At 35.2% G+C, this 12978-nt stretch overlaps 1 protein-coding gene across 1 annotated transcript in view; it reads left to right on the top strand.

Annotated features, from left to right (window-relative positions):
- LOC122529442 overlaps nucleotides 1-12978 on the top strand; it is a 77311-nt gene extending 64333 nt beyond the window's left edge. The window contains exons 5-9 of the mRNA XM_043655575.1: nucleotides 5931-6098; nucleotides 6396-6601; nucleotides 7778-7940; nucleotides 8332-8517; nucleotides 8960-12978. Coding sequence (XP_043511510.1) covers nucleotides 5931-6098; nucleotides 6396-6601; nucleotides 7778-7940; nucleotides 8332-8517; nucleotides 8960-9163 — 927 coding nt within the window. The 3' untranslated portion in view covers nucleotides 9164-12978. The remainder of the gene's footprint in view (nucleotides 1-5930; nucleotides 6099-6395; nucleotides 6602-7777; nucleotides 7941-8331; nucleotides 8518-8959) is intronic.

Consider the following 12978-nt stretch of genomic DNA (forward strand, 5'->3'; position numbering starts at 1 on the left):
GGAATCGCGCGTTTACACGAACATGTAACCAATATGGCTGCTTGCGTGTGCATGTCCCTGTACATGCGAAGATAAAGACAGAAGAAGGGAACAGTAGGGCCGGGGATGGATGAAAAACGAAGAAGAAAAGGAGCAAAAGGAAGGAGAAGCCGAGAGGATCTTTGAAACGGACGTGGTCACGAACTGCCGATGCCTTTGCACAAACACCCATGATGGACGTGTGTGATGTGTACCGTGCGCTGTTCGCAAGAGTCGATGCTAATGCTTCGAAATTGTTAATTATTTTGCAGCCCCTGGCTAAATGAATTAAAATCAGATATTCTAAGAACGTCTTTCGAGTAAAACTGAATACCTTGAACGGAGCAATTCGATATTAAATTAGAATTTTCAGTCATTTTTTAAGCGAATTTTCCATGTTCTACGAGTTTTTAATAAAATCGAAGAATATGATATTGAATCTCATAAATTATTGAAATACACACATACATATTTTAGACTTTCTATAATAGTACATACTTTCAGACTTTCCTAAATCTTTTTCTACCTTATTATATAATAGGTTTTAATTTGTTCTTTGTATTTGAAATATGTATTGTTTAAACAGCCTTCTTAAATGAAACTATTAATATAGAGAAACAACGAGCAGTTACATAACGACAATTATAATTAATTAAATCGTCACAAATTTATTCACTCAATAAGCACGTAACCACTACGTATCCTATAATTGTTCAACTGTAAATAAGTTTAATTTCGTTGCGTAGGTATCGACCTTCAACAATAAGCTTTGCAATTTATAGTAATAGATACCTTACGTAATATTGCATCATCCATTGATTGCTTCGATCTTCAAAAATTATTCTGTACCTCAACGTCCATCTTTTAGCTATTCTATAAATAATAACTCAGTAAATCTCTGACTCCCAAGTATTTAAATACAAAAAATTTGTTATGAGAAATTTCAAAAATGCTGAAATACACATATTTTATTATTTATACATTCCATACTTGTGGAATTAATTACGACTAAGTGTAAGAGTTCGAAGAATCTATTTATATCCAAGAAATCACGTCTATAAACAGCAAAAAGAAGAAACATGGACGAACAAACATCTGTGCAAATAAAGGAAACCAAGAATTAGGAATTTCCCATCTGGATAATACAAACAGAAGAGATCACGGTCGAGGCGAACCGCAGAAAATTATGCTTAAAGCAACAGCAAAATCGTAAAAATCCATCACGTTCACCAGGGTGGTCTTCACTGAGAAACACAATCCTAAAAAATGATCACGAATGCCTTTTTGCTTTTAACAGAGAAGGAGATCGTGTGACAACACGCGACCGAGCACCTGGGTGTGGTCAGTGATGGGATCCGAGACACTTGGAATCGCTTTGAATTTGCACACATAGTGCTAAACTCACTATAATTCAAGACTTTCGAGAATTTTAAACTACGAATTATTCTCGAAAACTTCTTGGAAGTTTTGAAAATTGCAATAAGGTTGGTACGAGCAATGAACCTGTACTTTCTGGATTTTTAAGATATCTTTTATTTTACGATTCTGCATTTAGAAAAATAGTCGTAGAATAATTCTCTGTTTGAAAAATACTAAACATTCGGATCCTGTCAACCCTCGAGACTTTCAACATTTCCAAAACAATCAAGATTTTTAAAACTCAAGATCTATCAAGACAGTTAAAGAGTTTCGAGTTTCTAGTGTGACTTTAGGGTGTGTCGTGGATTTTATTCCCTCTAACAGAGATTAATGACAAACTTGAATCATATGAAAAATTCCACAATTAAACAACGTAGAACCCAAGTTAGGGGTCGCAGATTTTATTCTCTCTGACAGGGATTAGTAATAAAAAATGAAAAATGTTTCAAGTGATTTTGTGGTCAAATGTACAGATTCGAAGTGATTCCATCTGTCTCAGGTCACATCACGGAATGTGGTGTATGTACACACCGCAAACAGCTCATGATCACGTTTGTACGCCAAGAGGGTCCAGGATCGGCTCTCTGTCCTGACCATAAAAGCGGGTGCCCCCTCGTTGCTAGGTAGGTGTGAAACGTAAAGTCAGCGATCTGACGAGACTCGGGCCGATGCACTGCAGATTGCGAGTATCCTTGCTGAGGTCGGACGCCGAGCTTCGTCGAAGGTCGTTGCCTGCTCGATATACACGGTGTACCTTGAGAATTTTCGCCCAGCCTCCGCAAAGGCGCACCGTTCTCCTCTCTCTGTGACGCAGAAAGTGCCACAACTTCGTGGGGAAAGGCGGATACGGCAATAGGAATAGTTCTTTGCTCCGATGGAAGGACTCGTGTTGGATTTTGGATCTTTGTTGCTTTGTTCCTTGGGTACGAAGCAAGTCGGATGATTTAGAAAATGATTTTCGAGAAGGCTTACGTGTCTTTTATTTTTGGTACTTTGGATCTAACTCGTATTTGAGTTAAAAAAAATTTAGAAACTTTTGTTTTCTATTCCTTTCGTCTCATGGAGTTTAAAGCAAGATAGAGAATTTAGAAACTTCTGAAGAATCCTTGTAATTATAATTTTATTTTCAAGTTCAGAATAAGTTGGAAACTTTGTGAAATGATCTTCGAAAGGAATTTTGTGGCTTCTGTTACTCTAAACTAACTTGAATTATTTCGTTTATATTGAAAGAAAAAAGTTTTATAACTTCTCGAGTAAACTCTCTAAAACAATCAACTTTGTAGTCATATCAATGTAAACTAATCTTGACATATCATCTGCTACCGAATTTCGAAATAATTAATTTATGATATTTCACAAGAAGATGTGTATTATTCGTTATGTAAAATAAATGTTGAAGACACTTGTTTGATAATTAAATTTCATTAACATTTTTAATCATCTGTTTTAGGGATTCCAAACAATTTAAATTCACGAGAAATAACATACTCTATTTTATAGAATAGAGGCCAGATATTATTCTAGATATCTGATAATTACAATTATGATATTTAATCGGATCCCTCCAATTTTGTTGCGCAAGATACGATCGTGCTATAATTTTTTCTAGCTAGCATGATTCGTTCTGTTATCGTGATATCTGGACATTTTTATTACACTTTGTTAGCGGTTTAATAGTTCAGCGAGGAGATAAAACGAAAGGATAATTAATTCGCGTTAATGATACCGCGTCGACGACAACGATCACGATTTCTCGGAAGATCCTGTCAAGGTCGTGATTCTTGCTTTACAATGCCGCGCCGCTCGAAAGCAGGAGATGTCTCCTCCATAAAGTAAATCGTAGCATATGTTATTCTTCCAGAATATTTTATTCTTTGATCAAATCTATATTCTCTGTTAATATTAAAGAAACAATAAGACTGGTTAAAAAAAAATTTTTTAATTACATGACGTAGGCTTTCGTTGTCGCGAGTTATTTTGGTTGAATAATTGGACGTCGTTTCAATTTGGTCAACATTATATTCACGTGAGAAATGTTGAGCAACTTATGGCCAATTGATTAAAACGTAAAGCAAAAATTGCAGATAAACGCAGTTTAAGTGATACGAAAACTAAAGTATGAATGTGTTGTACATACATCCCTACTGATGAAACAGTTTTAATGGTACTATCAATTTCCGAGGGACAAGATCAGCCTCATTAACTTTCTAACGTACCATGTAATTACTAAAATTTAGAGTATTTTAGCCTGTATTTTACGTTCTCTGCGATATAAATTAGTAACAAATAGACTGTAAATCTTTATGCATTTATAGAAAAATTTGAAGCACAAAATCATGCAGAATGCACGTAACGTGAAAAAATACGTAAAATATCCAAAGTATAATTCTGCAACGTTTAAAAACATGATTTTACATAAAAATTCACGTTTTAATGACGAAACGTAGAACTTTCTAACAAATCACATAAATCGATCTCTTCAACTTCAAACAATCTTCCTTCTTTTGTTTCGTTCAATTCAATCGAGACATAGCAAACAGCCAGGTAAACACGTAATCGCAGTTTCAACGCCCACAGATAATTGTCTCTATTTTCTAAGAACCAAGTGGTTGTTCGATTACACTTATTGTCGGCCGTTGCAGCAGGAAGCTTTGATTGCGAATTACTCTCATTACTAACGATTATCGTTCGTATTAATAGTAATGATTCGACACGCATGGATGCGCCAAAAGGGGTTAATCGACGTTGGAAAAATAAATGACTACCGATGGCGGTGAAGAAAAGATCTCGAACAAAGAAAACAGCTTGCACGAGCTCGCGAAAGTATTCGAACATCTGTACGCGCCCTTTATGACTACATGCGAAATTTCATTAACATTATTATGAGACGATTATCATATATATATGTGTGTGTGTGTGTGTATATTGGTGAAGTTTGAAACAAATTTGGAAATATATATAGAAATTGTAAGATGTATATTTGATAAAAATATATTATATTTCACAAAATCTGTTTATTTTTAAATAGATAATTATTATTTATTAATTTCATATTAATACAATATAGTAATAATTAATAATACATGTTTTAATAATATATAATAAGCTTGAATATTTAGTGCGACTTTAACATACCTAAGAAAGTTATTATTAGTTATGTTGTATACTAATTTCTTACTAAACTACTTTCTGATTCATTTCAGAATTTACCAATATAATCACGACACTCATGTCTTTCTGCAATGCCAATTAAATTTCAAAATAATTCATATAATACGTATAACACACACAACCGTGCTTCACTATTACTACATTAGTAAAACTATGATATTCCATGTGTATTATTTATTTCCATCTCCGAATAAAATTGTCAATATATTACTAGTACTATGTACATTTCTTAGTTCATTATACATTGTACAACATTTTCCATACAACTGTCCCAATAAAAATTTTCTACAGTTCAAATACTTTCACGAGCCAATAAACCTTCGGACATTTTCCATTTCGAATGTTCTCGAGTGGATCGTTTCCAGTGAAACGTGAATCAGACAGGAATCATCGAGAAAACTAATAAGTAATCAATTTCACTGCGTGCACGAGAGGGAAAACAAGCTGGCTTGGCAAAGCAAAGTGAACGTGGCCAAGGGAAGAAATGACGATGCCGCTCCTTTCTCGGCAGTATAAACGAACGAGACGAAGGAATCAACGGAGGAGAGAATGCGAGGAGCGAGAACGGTCCGGTTTTTGCTAGCAGGGTGCAAGGACAGACGGATTGCTCAGAGGACTGAAAGTCCGCGGGGAACGTGATCAGCGTCACCGAAATGCTCGTAACCGAGAATTGCAACAGCCGGCACCGAAACCCACCTATACGTATACGCATTGCGTTCTTGCGAAGCTTGTTTCAACTGCTTACCATCCAAACGATCTCGCCACAATAGTACAATGTAGAAACGGGGGACAGATAAGAATCACTATGGTGTCGCTTGATTTACTTTATGGATCTGTTACTGTGAAAAAGAACTGCTTTGGTTCGAAGTGATTCTGGCTCGATTCAACCTTTCATTCGCGAATAATTTTTATAGTAAACAGAGAAGGGGCGTAATTTATAATTTGTGTAGGTTTATCATGAGGAGACTGTAACCGTAATGCAAAAAGAAAAATTAAAGCAACGGGAGGGAAAGGAAATACTGATGTCACTCGGCGAAATTAACAGATCTCTGGTGTTATAATTAAAATTTCAAATTTACAGTATTTACTTTAATTTAAAAATCTGAAGATTAATGATTATTAATATGAATCGTTCGTTTTTGGAATGGAATATTTACTCTGTAGCCAAACTGATCTAGCTGGACAAAAACAAACTAACCACGATAGATCTCGATAGATCGTAGCAACGTAACAACATCAAAGATTAATAAAACCTGGAATAATGTTCTGTCATTTAAGAAAAAAAAAAAGGAAGAAAAAATTATTGGAACTTTTTGTTACAGGACGACGGCGGTATCGAGTACTTCAACACTATCGTGGTGCAGCCACACCTGAAGCTGATCACGAACCAGGGCAGAGGTTTTCACGTGAGATGCCGATATCAAACGCGAGACAAGGTAGTAACGAACGATCAAACCCACGTGGCGATGCTGCAGTCCCTGCCACTTCAGGTAACGATGCCATTTCCCCTTTGAAATCCTACATTCAATAAGATACGCGTGTTCAATTCAATTATTCCCATAAACTCTAACACGGTCCGAGTTACATCAACGTCAAACGTAACGTCTGATTATGGCAGATTAAGGATGAGTTTATTTTCTAATTTAACGCAAACCTTCTTACGAGAGCCTCGAGAAGCTTTTTCTCATCGGCCGGGCAAAAAAGAACGAGGCAATGACGGAACGAAAGATCGGGGATTCAACGTTACGCAGATGAATAATAAATTGCGATTTTACGTCTCCCGACAGGCAACAGCTCCTATGCCAGGATGCACGATGAAGATCTTCAGCGGAGATCCAACGAGGCATCAAGTGGCGGAAAACGTAAAGATCGGAGACCCTCTGACCTTGGTCATTAGCATCGACAAACAGGAAATGTTCGGGCTCAAGATCTCCGACTGTCTGGTGCGCGACGGCCTAGGATGGGGAGAGCAGAGGCTTATAAACGACGAGGGGTAATTTCGCTTTTGCATATCTCGTCTCTGTCACCCACCCGGCGTTAGAGAGACGTTAATGACAAACATGACGTTCGAAACTGTAAGCTATTGGTATCCTTCGATGTTTGGAGAAGTATAGGATTACAGTAGATGACTCTTTTGAAGAACTTAAAGTTCTGATGGACACGTTCTCAGGATGATTAAATACAGTAGAATCAGTATTATATCTCTTTCTGTAGAACTATTATCGAGATAAAATCTATTCGCGATACGTGTATGAAGTTTGTAACTTGGACAAACGACGTTTTATTATCCTAGTAGTTCTTACGATCGAGATTTTATATAGATTCTGATTAGAACAGCTACAGGTGATTCTTCAGAGTTAGAACGATACTTTGTCAGAATTACGATTACAGTGCACATGTTTTCTGACGAGTTTCTTGGAAAATATGTCATAACAATCTTGCTGTACTGTTTCGTCTATTAGAGAATCAATAAATTGGTCATCCAACACATATCCTCCGAACAAAAATCGTCTTCATTTTCATACGTTTATTCCATCCACGGAGACGTTTAATAATAGACAGGATAGCGAACGTAAGAACAATTCTTTGACCGGTATACAAATAAATTGCTTGCGTCAGAGTGTTACATGAATTATTCAAAAGTCGGAATTCAGGGTACAAAGCGGGTCGGTTCACTGACTTCTTTTCATAAGCAAATCAGCTGATCTGTACAACAGGTTGCACACATACTTTCGCTCTCGATTTGTTCGTGCAATGAGGAATATTTCTAAAATAGAAGTATTCTCTGAAGGACAGTTGTACGACATAGTTATACGAGAAAAATGAAGCAAGTACGTGTTGAGAATTTATGATAACTGGATACGAATGCTGTTCTTCACAGTCTTACTCACTGAAAAGCATTCTTTAATCTGTTTAATCTGTCAGTGTCTTTTTTTTTTTTTTTTTTTAGGAATAATTTCTTCTTTTTAAAACTATCCAAATGTTTTATCTTTTTCCATCTTCTATTGTTCTTTGAAATTTCTTATTGCAAACGCGCTGTTGAAAGACAAAATCCAATTATGTAAATTAATTGAAAAATATGTGAACTCGATGTTAGTCTTCGATGGATTAAAATTCCTCTGAAATTCTGCACATCTTTATCTATAGAAAAATCGTGTTGTTATTACAGTTGTCCAGTAGATGGTGAAATTATGGGACAATTCACGTACAACGAGGATAAAACGGAGGCAAAGGTGAACTTCCAGGCGCATAAATTCCCCTATACAGCCAGTGTCTACTATCAGTGCAATGTCAGATTATGTGTAAAACACGGTGGAGGATGCAGCAATACGGTAATTAAAATTCTGTTCTTCAAAGTTCTTCGAAGATCGTTTAGAAAATTAAGAAAGAATAACGTAATTACTAGACTGATTTTTTTTTTTTACTCAATTCCATATTTTTGGAATACAAAAACAGAGAAAGACTGTGTAATTGTTAGACTGTGAATCTCTACAATTTTATGTATTTTTATGAATATAATCAAAGAGACGGTCTTTTGTTATTCTGTATACTTTCGCACACTGTGTATTCTCCGTATTTTTGCATTCATAAGTTCCTCGCAAGTGCGTAAAAAGCCGCAGTCTGGTAATTGTTCCGTAAACAATTGAATGGAAGAAAGATCCCACGGAGAGTCGCTTGGAAAGTGTTCAAAAGAAATCATCAATATTCTATCTAATATTTCAGCCACCAGCGTGTAATTCAGTATCGAGACGACGCAGGGACACTGCGAATGACAATACAGTGAAAGATGTGGTAGGCCTGGACGGAGGTACACCAGCAACCATCGAGGTTTACAGCGGACTGTACGTGAACGAAGCCTCGGACATTGGTTCCAAGTCGGACTACTCCGAAGATGTCTTCAGAGAAAGGGTTAGTCCCATTAATATTCATCTCCATTTTCGCGGTTCTCGAAGAAAAAGTTGGAGAAGAAGAATCATAATTCAAAAATACACGTACTACAACAGATATAGATATACACTCTTGCTCTAAATATGAGGATATTTGACATAACTAATTATGCATCTAGATAATTAGAGAATGTGCGATGATGAATTCACAAGTCTGCTAACAGTCACGTAGTGTTAGTTTGTTAGAATGTTCCGCGATGATAATATCAACTGTGATCAATAAATGACAAAAAAGAGTATCCTAATTCGAAGACAGTCAGTTGTTAGAAAATTTAAAACATTTTTTTTTCCTAAAGTAGAGTAGAAAGGAACCTATTGTAGCTCCAAAACAGTTTTGAAAAATTCTAAAGAGACTTATGAACATTTGTCGTCCACTTAATTCACGTTTACGATACAATTTGCAGACTATCGACGATCCAAATGACATCTGTATATCGCAGAGGAGCTTCGCCATCGGCATCGCGATCGCGGGTCTGATCCTCATGCTGATGGTGGTCGCGGCTATTTTAGCGTTACTGGCTAAGAGACGACATAAGACTGTCTCGACGACGGGTTCATCGATCTACAGCGGACCTTACACGAACACAGCGTATAGTCACAGCAGTTAAGTTTCGCCGGAACCTCGATATCCTCGTACAAACGAGGTGATTCGAATGAGAAAAAAAAAAAAAAAAGAAAGAAACGAAAAACTTCAGCCACATGGTAGCTGATCGAACGAACAGTCGATCAATCGACTGATTAATATCGAGAGAGAAATTCTTTCAATTTATGTCGATTCTACGTTAATCTCGATGCACCGAGGCGTAGAAAATTTAGGTGGATTACATGAGATTTTGCTCAACTGCCGACGCTATTGTTGCTTCTTCGAGAAAATAGCCCAGAACCCAATGGGTTCGAACACGTGATCGAATGTGATGGATTAAGAGGATACAACACTTTGAGGCAGTAAAAATTTTTTTTTCCATCTACAAACTTCAATGTAATCTTTCTTCCAAAATGTTAAAAGAAATCTCAATCCAAATTGAATTGTAAAATATGCGTTGCATAGAATATTTCTTCAGAATTAAAAGAAAGTCGATTTCAAAGCAAACAGATGAGAGAACAATTTTTTCGAGAAGAAGAGAGATTTTGATATAGATAACATTTTACGCTCCAAAAATGAAAATGTTTAATCTTTTTAAAAAGATTCTTAAATGTTTAATCTTTTTAAATCGTCAGAGTGACGTAGCCCCTTGATCAAGAAATTTCTACGTATTTTATTCAGATACGTTTCTTGCCATCCGTTTAATAACTCGTCCTCAACAGCTACTTTTTCGATACTTCCCGAATTGTGAGATTATTCGTAAGAAACACGTGTTGGAACCTGAGCAGTTTTAGAAAAATCCTAGCCTAGCCCCAAAACAACTTCAAACGAATCGAAACACAAAATCCATAGGATTAACTTTAATATATACCTACGTTATATATTATTATTTTTATTATTATTATTATATTATATAATATTATATACATATTGTATACTAGTCCGGTATACGCTGTCCTAGCTAACCTAGCAGCCGCACTAAAAACAGAAGGCGCGCACCATATGAATATTCTCTCTGTCTCCGCTATCCCGGTAATTTAACTTAATCACCAGCGCAGAACGATCCACTCTAGCGTTTAAGGTGAAGTCGACAGAGATAGTACTTGTTAAGCGAATCAAACGCCCCAGTGATTTTTAACTATCATTCATATTTCCCTACTACCCCGACCTCCTAGCCAAGTGTTGCATATTTCCTATTCCCGTCTCTATGGCAATCTCTCCTCGATATTTATAGTTACGGTCTCTTTATTTCTACTTCTTTTCTTAAAATTTTGTGGCAAAGAAATAATCTCTGGCTCGGTGGAGTTCGATCAGTTAAACCTTTAAATTCCAAAATAAATAGACTGTGAATTTTTATGCAAATTTACAATACTCCAGAGCTAGAGAAGTGAAACGATAAAAGATAAATAAAGAATTTTTCACTCGCGAGATATTATAAGAGACATTTGGGATATTTTATTAAGATACTATAATACATTTTTCCTATTTCATTAAAAATACGACAGAATTATTTATTTATAACGATACGTCGGAAGATTAATCGATTATATAGCTGAAATTCGTGTGATAGTAGTTTACAGTCAGATTTCGTTCAAGATAAACGTAATTAATATTAAAAAAAGTCCTACTGCTTTTTTAGAAAAATTTTTCAACATTTTTCTACTGAAAAATAAGTAGATTTATCATTCAACGCAATGTACATTTGCGTTTTTACATTTCCTACAAGTGCATAAAAGTTCACAGTCTAGTTACCGAGCCTCCAGAAGGACAGAATCTTCGACTAAGATCTAAATTATACATGTATAATTTCCTCAGGGCCAGCGGTAAAACAAGTCGAGAACACTTGATCAGCTCCTGGCTAATCGATCAGAGACAAGTTTCTGTACGTTCGAACGAATCAAAGCTGCTGCAAACGAGCAACTCGGCAAACTTGTATAGGATGCATCGATTATTACGTGCTTCCGACTATGTGCTACGGTGTTTCGTGAGATTGAGAGTCCTGTTGCCGCGAGAACGAGGAGAAAAGAACCACGTCGCGTTTTATGCACACCAAAGACTAAAAAGGTGTTAGAAACAGGAATATACATCATCGTTCATAAATGTCTGGAGACTTTTATCAATTTGTAGAGAGTAAGAATTGCAAATATTATTTTAATGATAAAATAACTATTAATTAGTATTTTTTATGATATCAGCAAACCATGAATCTAAATTATTGACTGTATTATGATTCTATTACTATTTATCAGAAATCTCATTATTTTGTCAGAAATTTTTTTACTAATTTGAAAAATCTCCCTGGATCTAACCTATGATTCAGAAATTAAAGAATTTAAAGATAAAGAACTTGTCGAGAATTAAATGTCTGACAATTACAAACAACATTTTTTCTATTGCTTGTTAGTTTTCAAAATTTAATTTAATCGTTTCGTAGTATTAGTTAACATACTGAATTAAAATGAATGTTTCACATGCACCAAACTAATATTTATAAACACGATTAAAAATAAAAGTAAAATCATTACAATTCGATTTATCTGTAATTTTACAATGAAATCAAATATGCAAAAAGGGGCCAGACATTTCTGAACGATAAAATATAAACCAATTGGACGTCTCCTCGTGTACACGACCACGGAACATTTGCATGAATGTGGCAATAAACGAGTGTATAATCCATTATAACGCTTAAACGTAAACTAGTTTCCATTGAATCGAGGTGCTGCTCCGAAAACAATACCCTCATTTTACAAGATACTTCTGATTCTTATCTGGATAATAAATAAACATCTGTTAATGAACAATGTAATTTACGTTCGAATCGGAAATACCTTGTATGATTTTTTTCGTCATTTCTTCGATTCTTTTCCGACAAAAAGTTAATTAATAGATAAGATACTCTAGTGACATTTCTGTGGAGTGGAAAGAATCGAAAAACGAGAGCGAGGGTTTTATTAGTCGCGTGGAGCGTTCTTTTTATTTTAGTTCTTTAATTTGCGAAGAAAAAAAAAGAAAAATCGCGTAACTGGGACCAACGTGGTGGTGGGTACAGATCGTAAAAATTTACAGTTAAAGAGAACAGAGGGAGAAAAAGAAATGAAAAAAAGAATGGACGCGCAAACGTAACACTCGTAATCAATAAGCAAGGAATTAAGAAAACGAACAAAAAAAAAAGATATAAAAATGTTGTATGTTTATGATTCGGATTACATGAAACCGTTTGTTCTGACTAACGTTCTTTGTGCACCTACGATCGCTTTCAGTTTGAGTAAAAAACATCGAACGACGTGAATTTTTAAGAATTTTTAAAAAATTTATAATTATTAGAATGATTTAATTTGTTTTCTTTGAATTCAATTTTTCAAAATATTTATTCTTATACGATTAAACTATAATGACACCCAATAAATACTTAAGATCATATTTACATGCAGAAAATTCATTAAAAAAAAGAAAAATAGTTCAAATCATTTGAATAGCTATACTAAATCTAATATTCTTACTTTAAATTAAATTAAAAATAATGAAAATTCTTCGTCACGATGTTTTGTAAAGTTTGTAACAAAGTGCAATAATTTCAGGCGATCTATGGTGTAGAAAGATTATAAGATTACGTCGAAAGCACTCGACGAATGTATAACAAACGAGCGTTGTCGTTTCGTCGTATTCGTGGCACTGGTTCATAGCGACATTGGGGATAAAAATGCCTGTATAGAGTTCTTTTTGTAAGGATACGCGATTCTCTTCTCTAGATCTTGCAATGTTTCTCTGGACCCTTGTCCAAAACTTACAACGAACTTGTGTAAATAACGAAAACGTAATAAATCTTGTAACCATAAA

This window comes from Frieseomelitta varia, unplaced genomic scaffold, assembly GCF_011392965.1.
Source record: "Frieseomelitta varia isolate USP_RPSP 00005682 unplaced genomic scaffold, Fvar_1.2 scaffold_288, whole genome shotgun sequence".
Taxonomy (NCBI): Eukaryota; Metazoa; Arthropoda; class Insecta; order Hymenoptera; family Apidae; genus Frieseomelitta; species Frieseomelitta varia.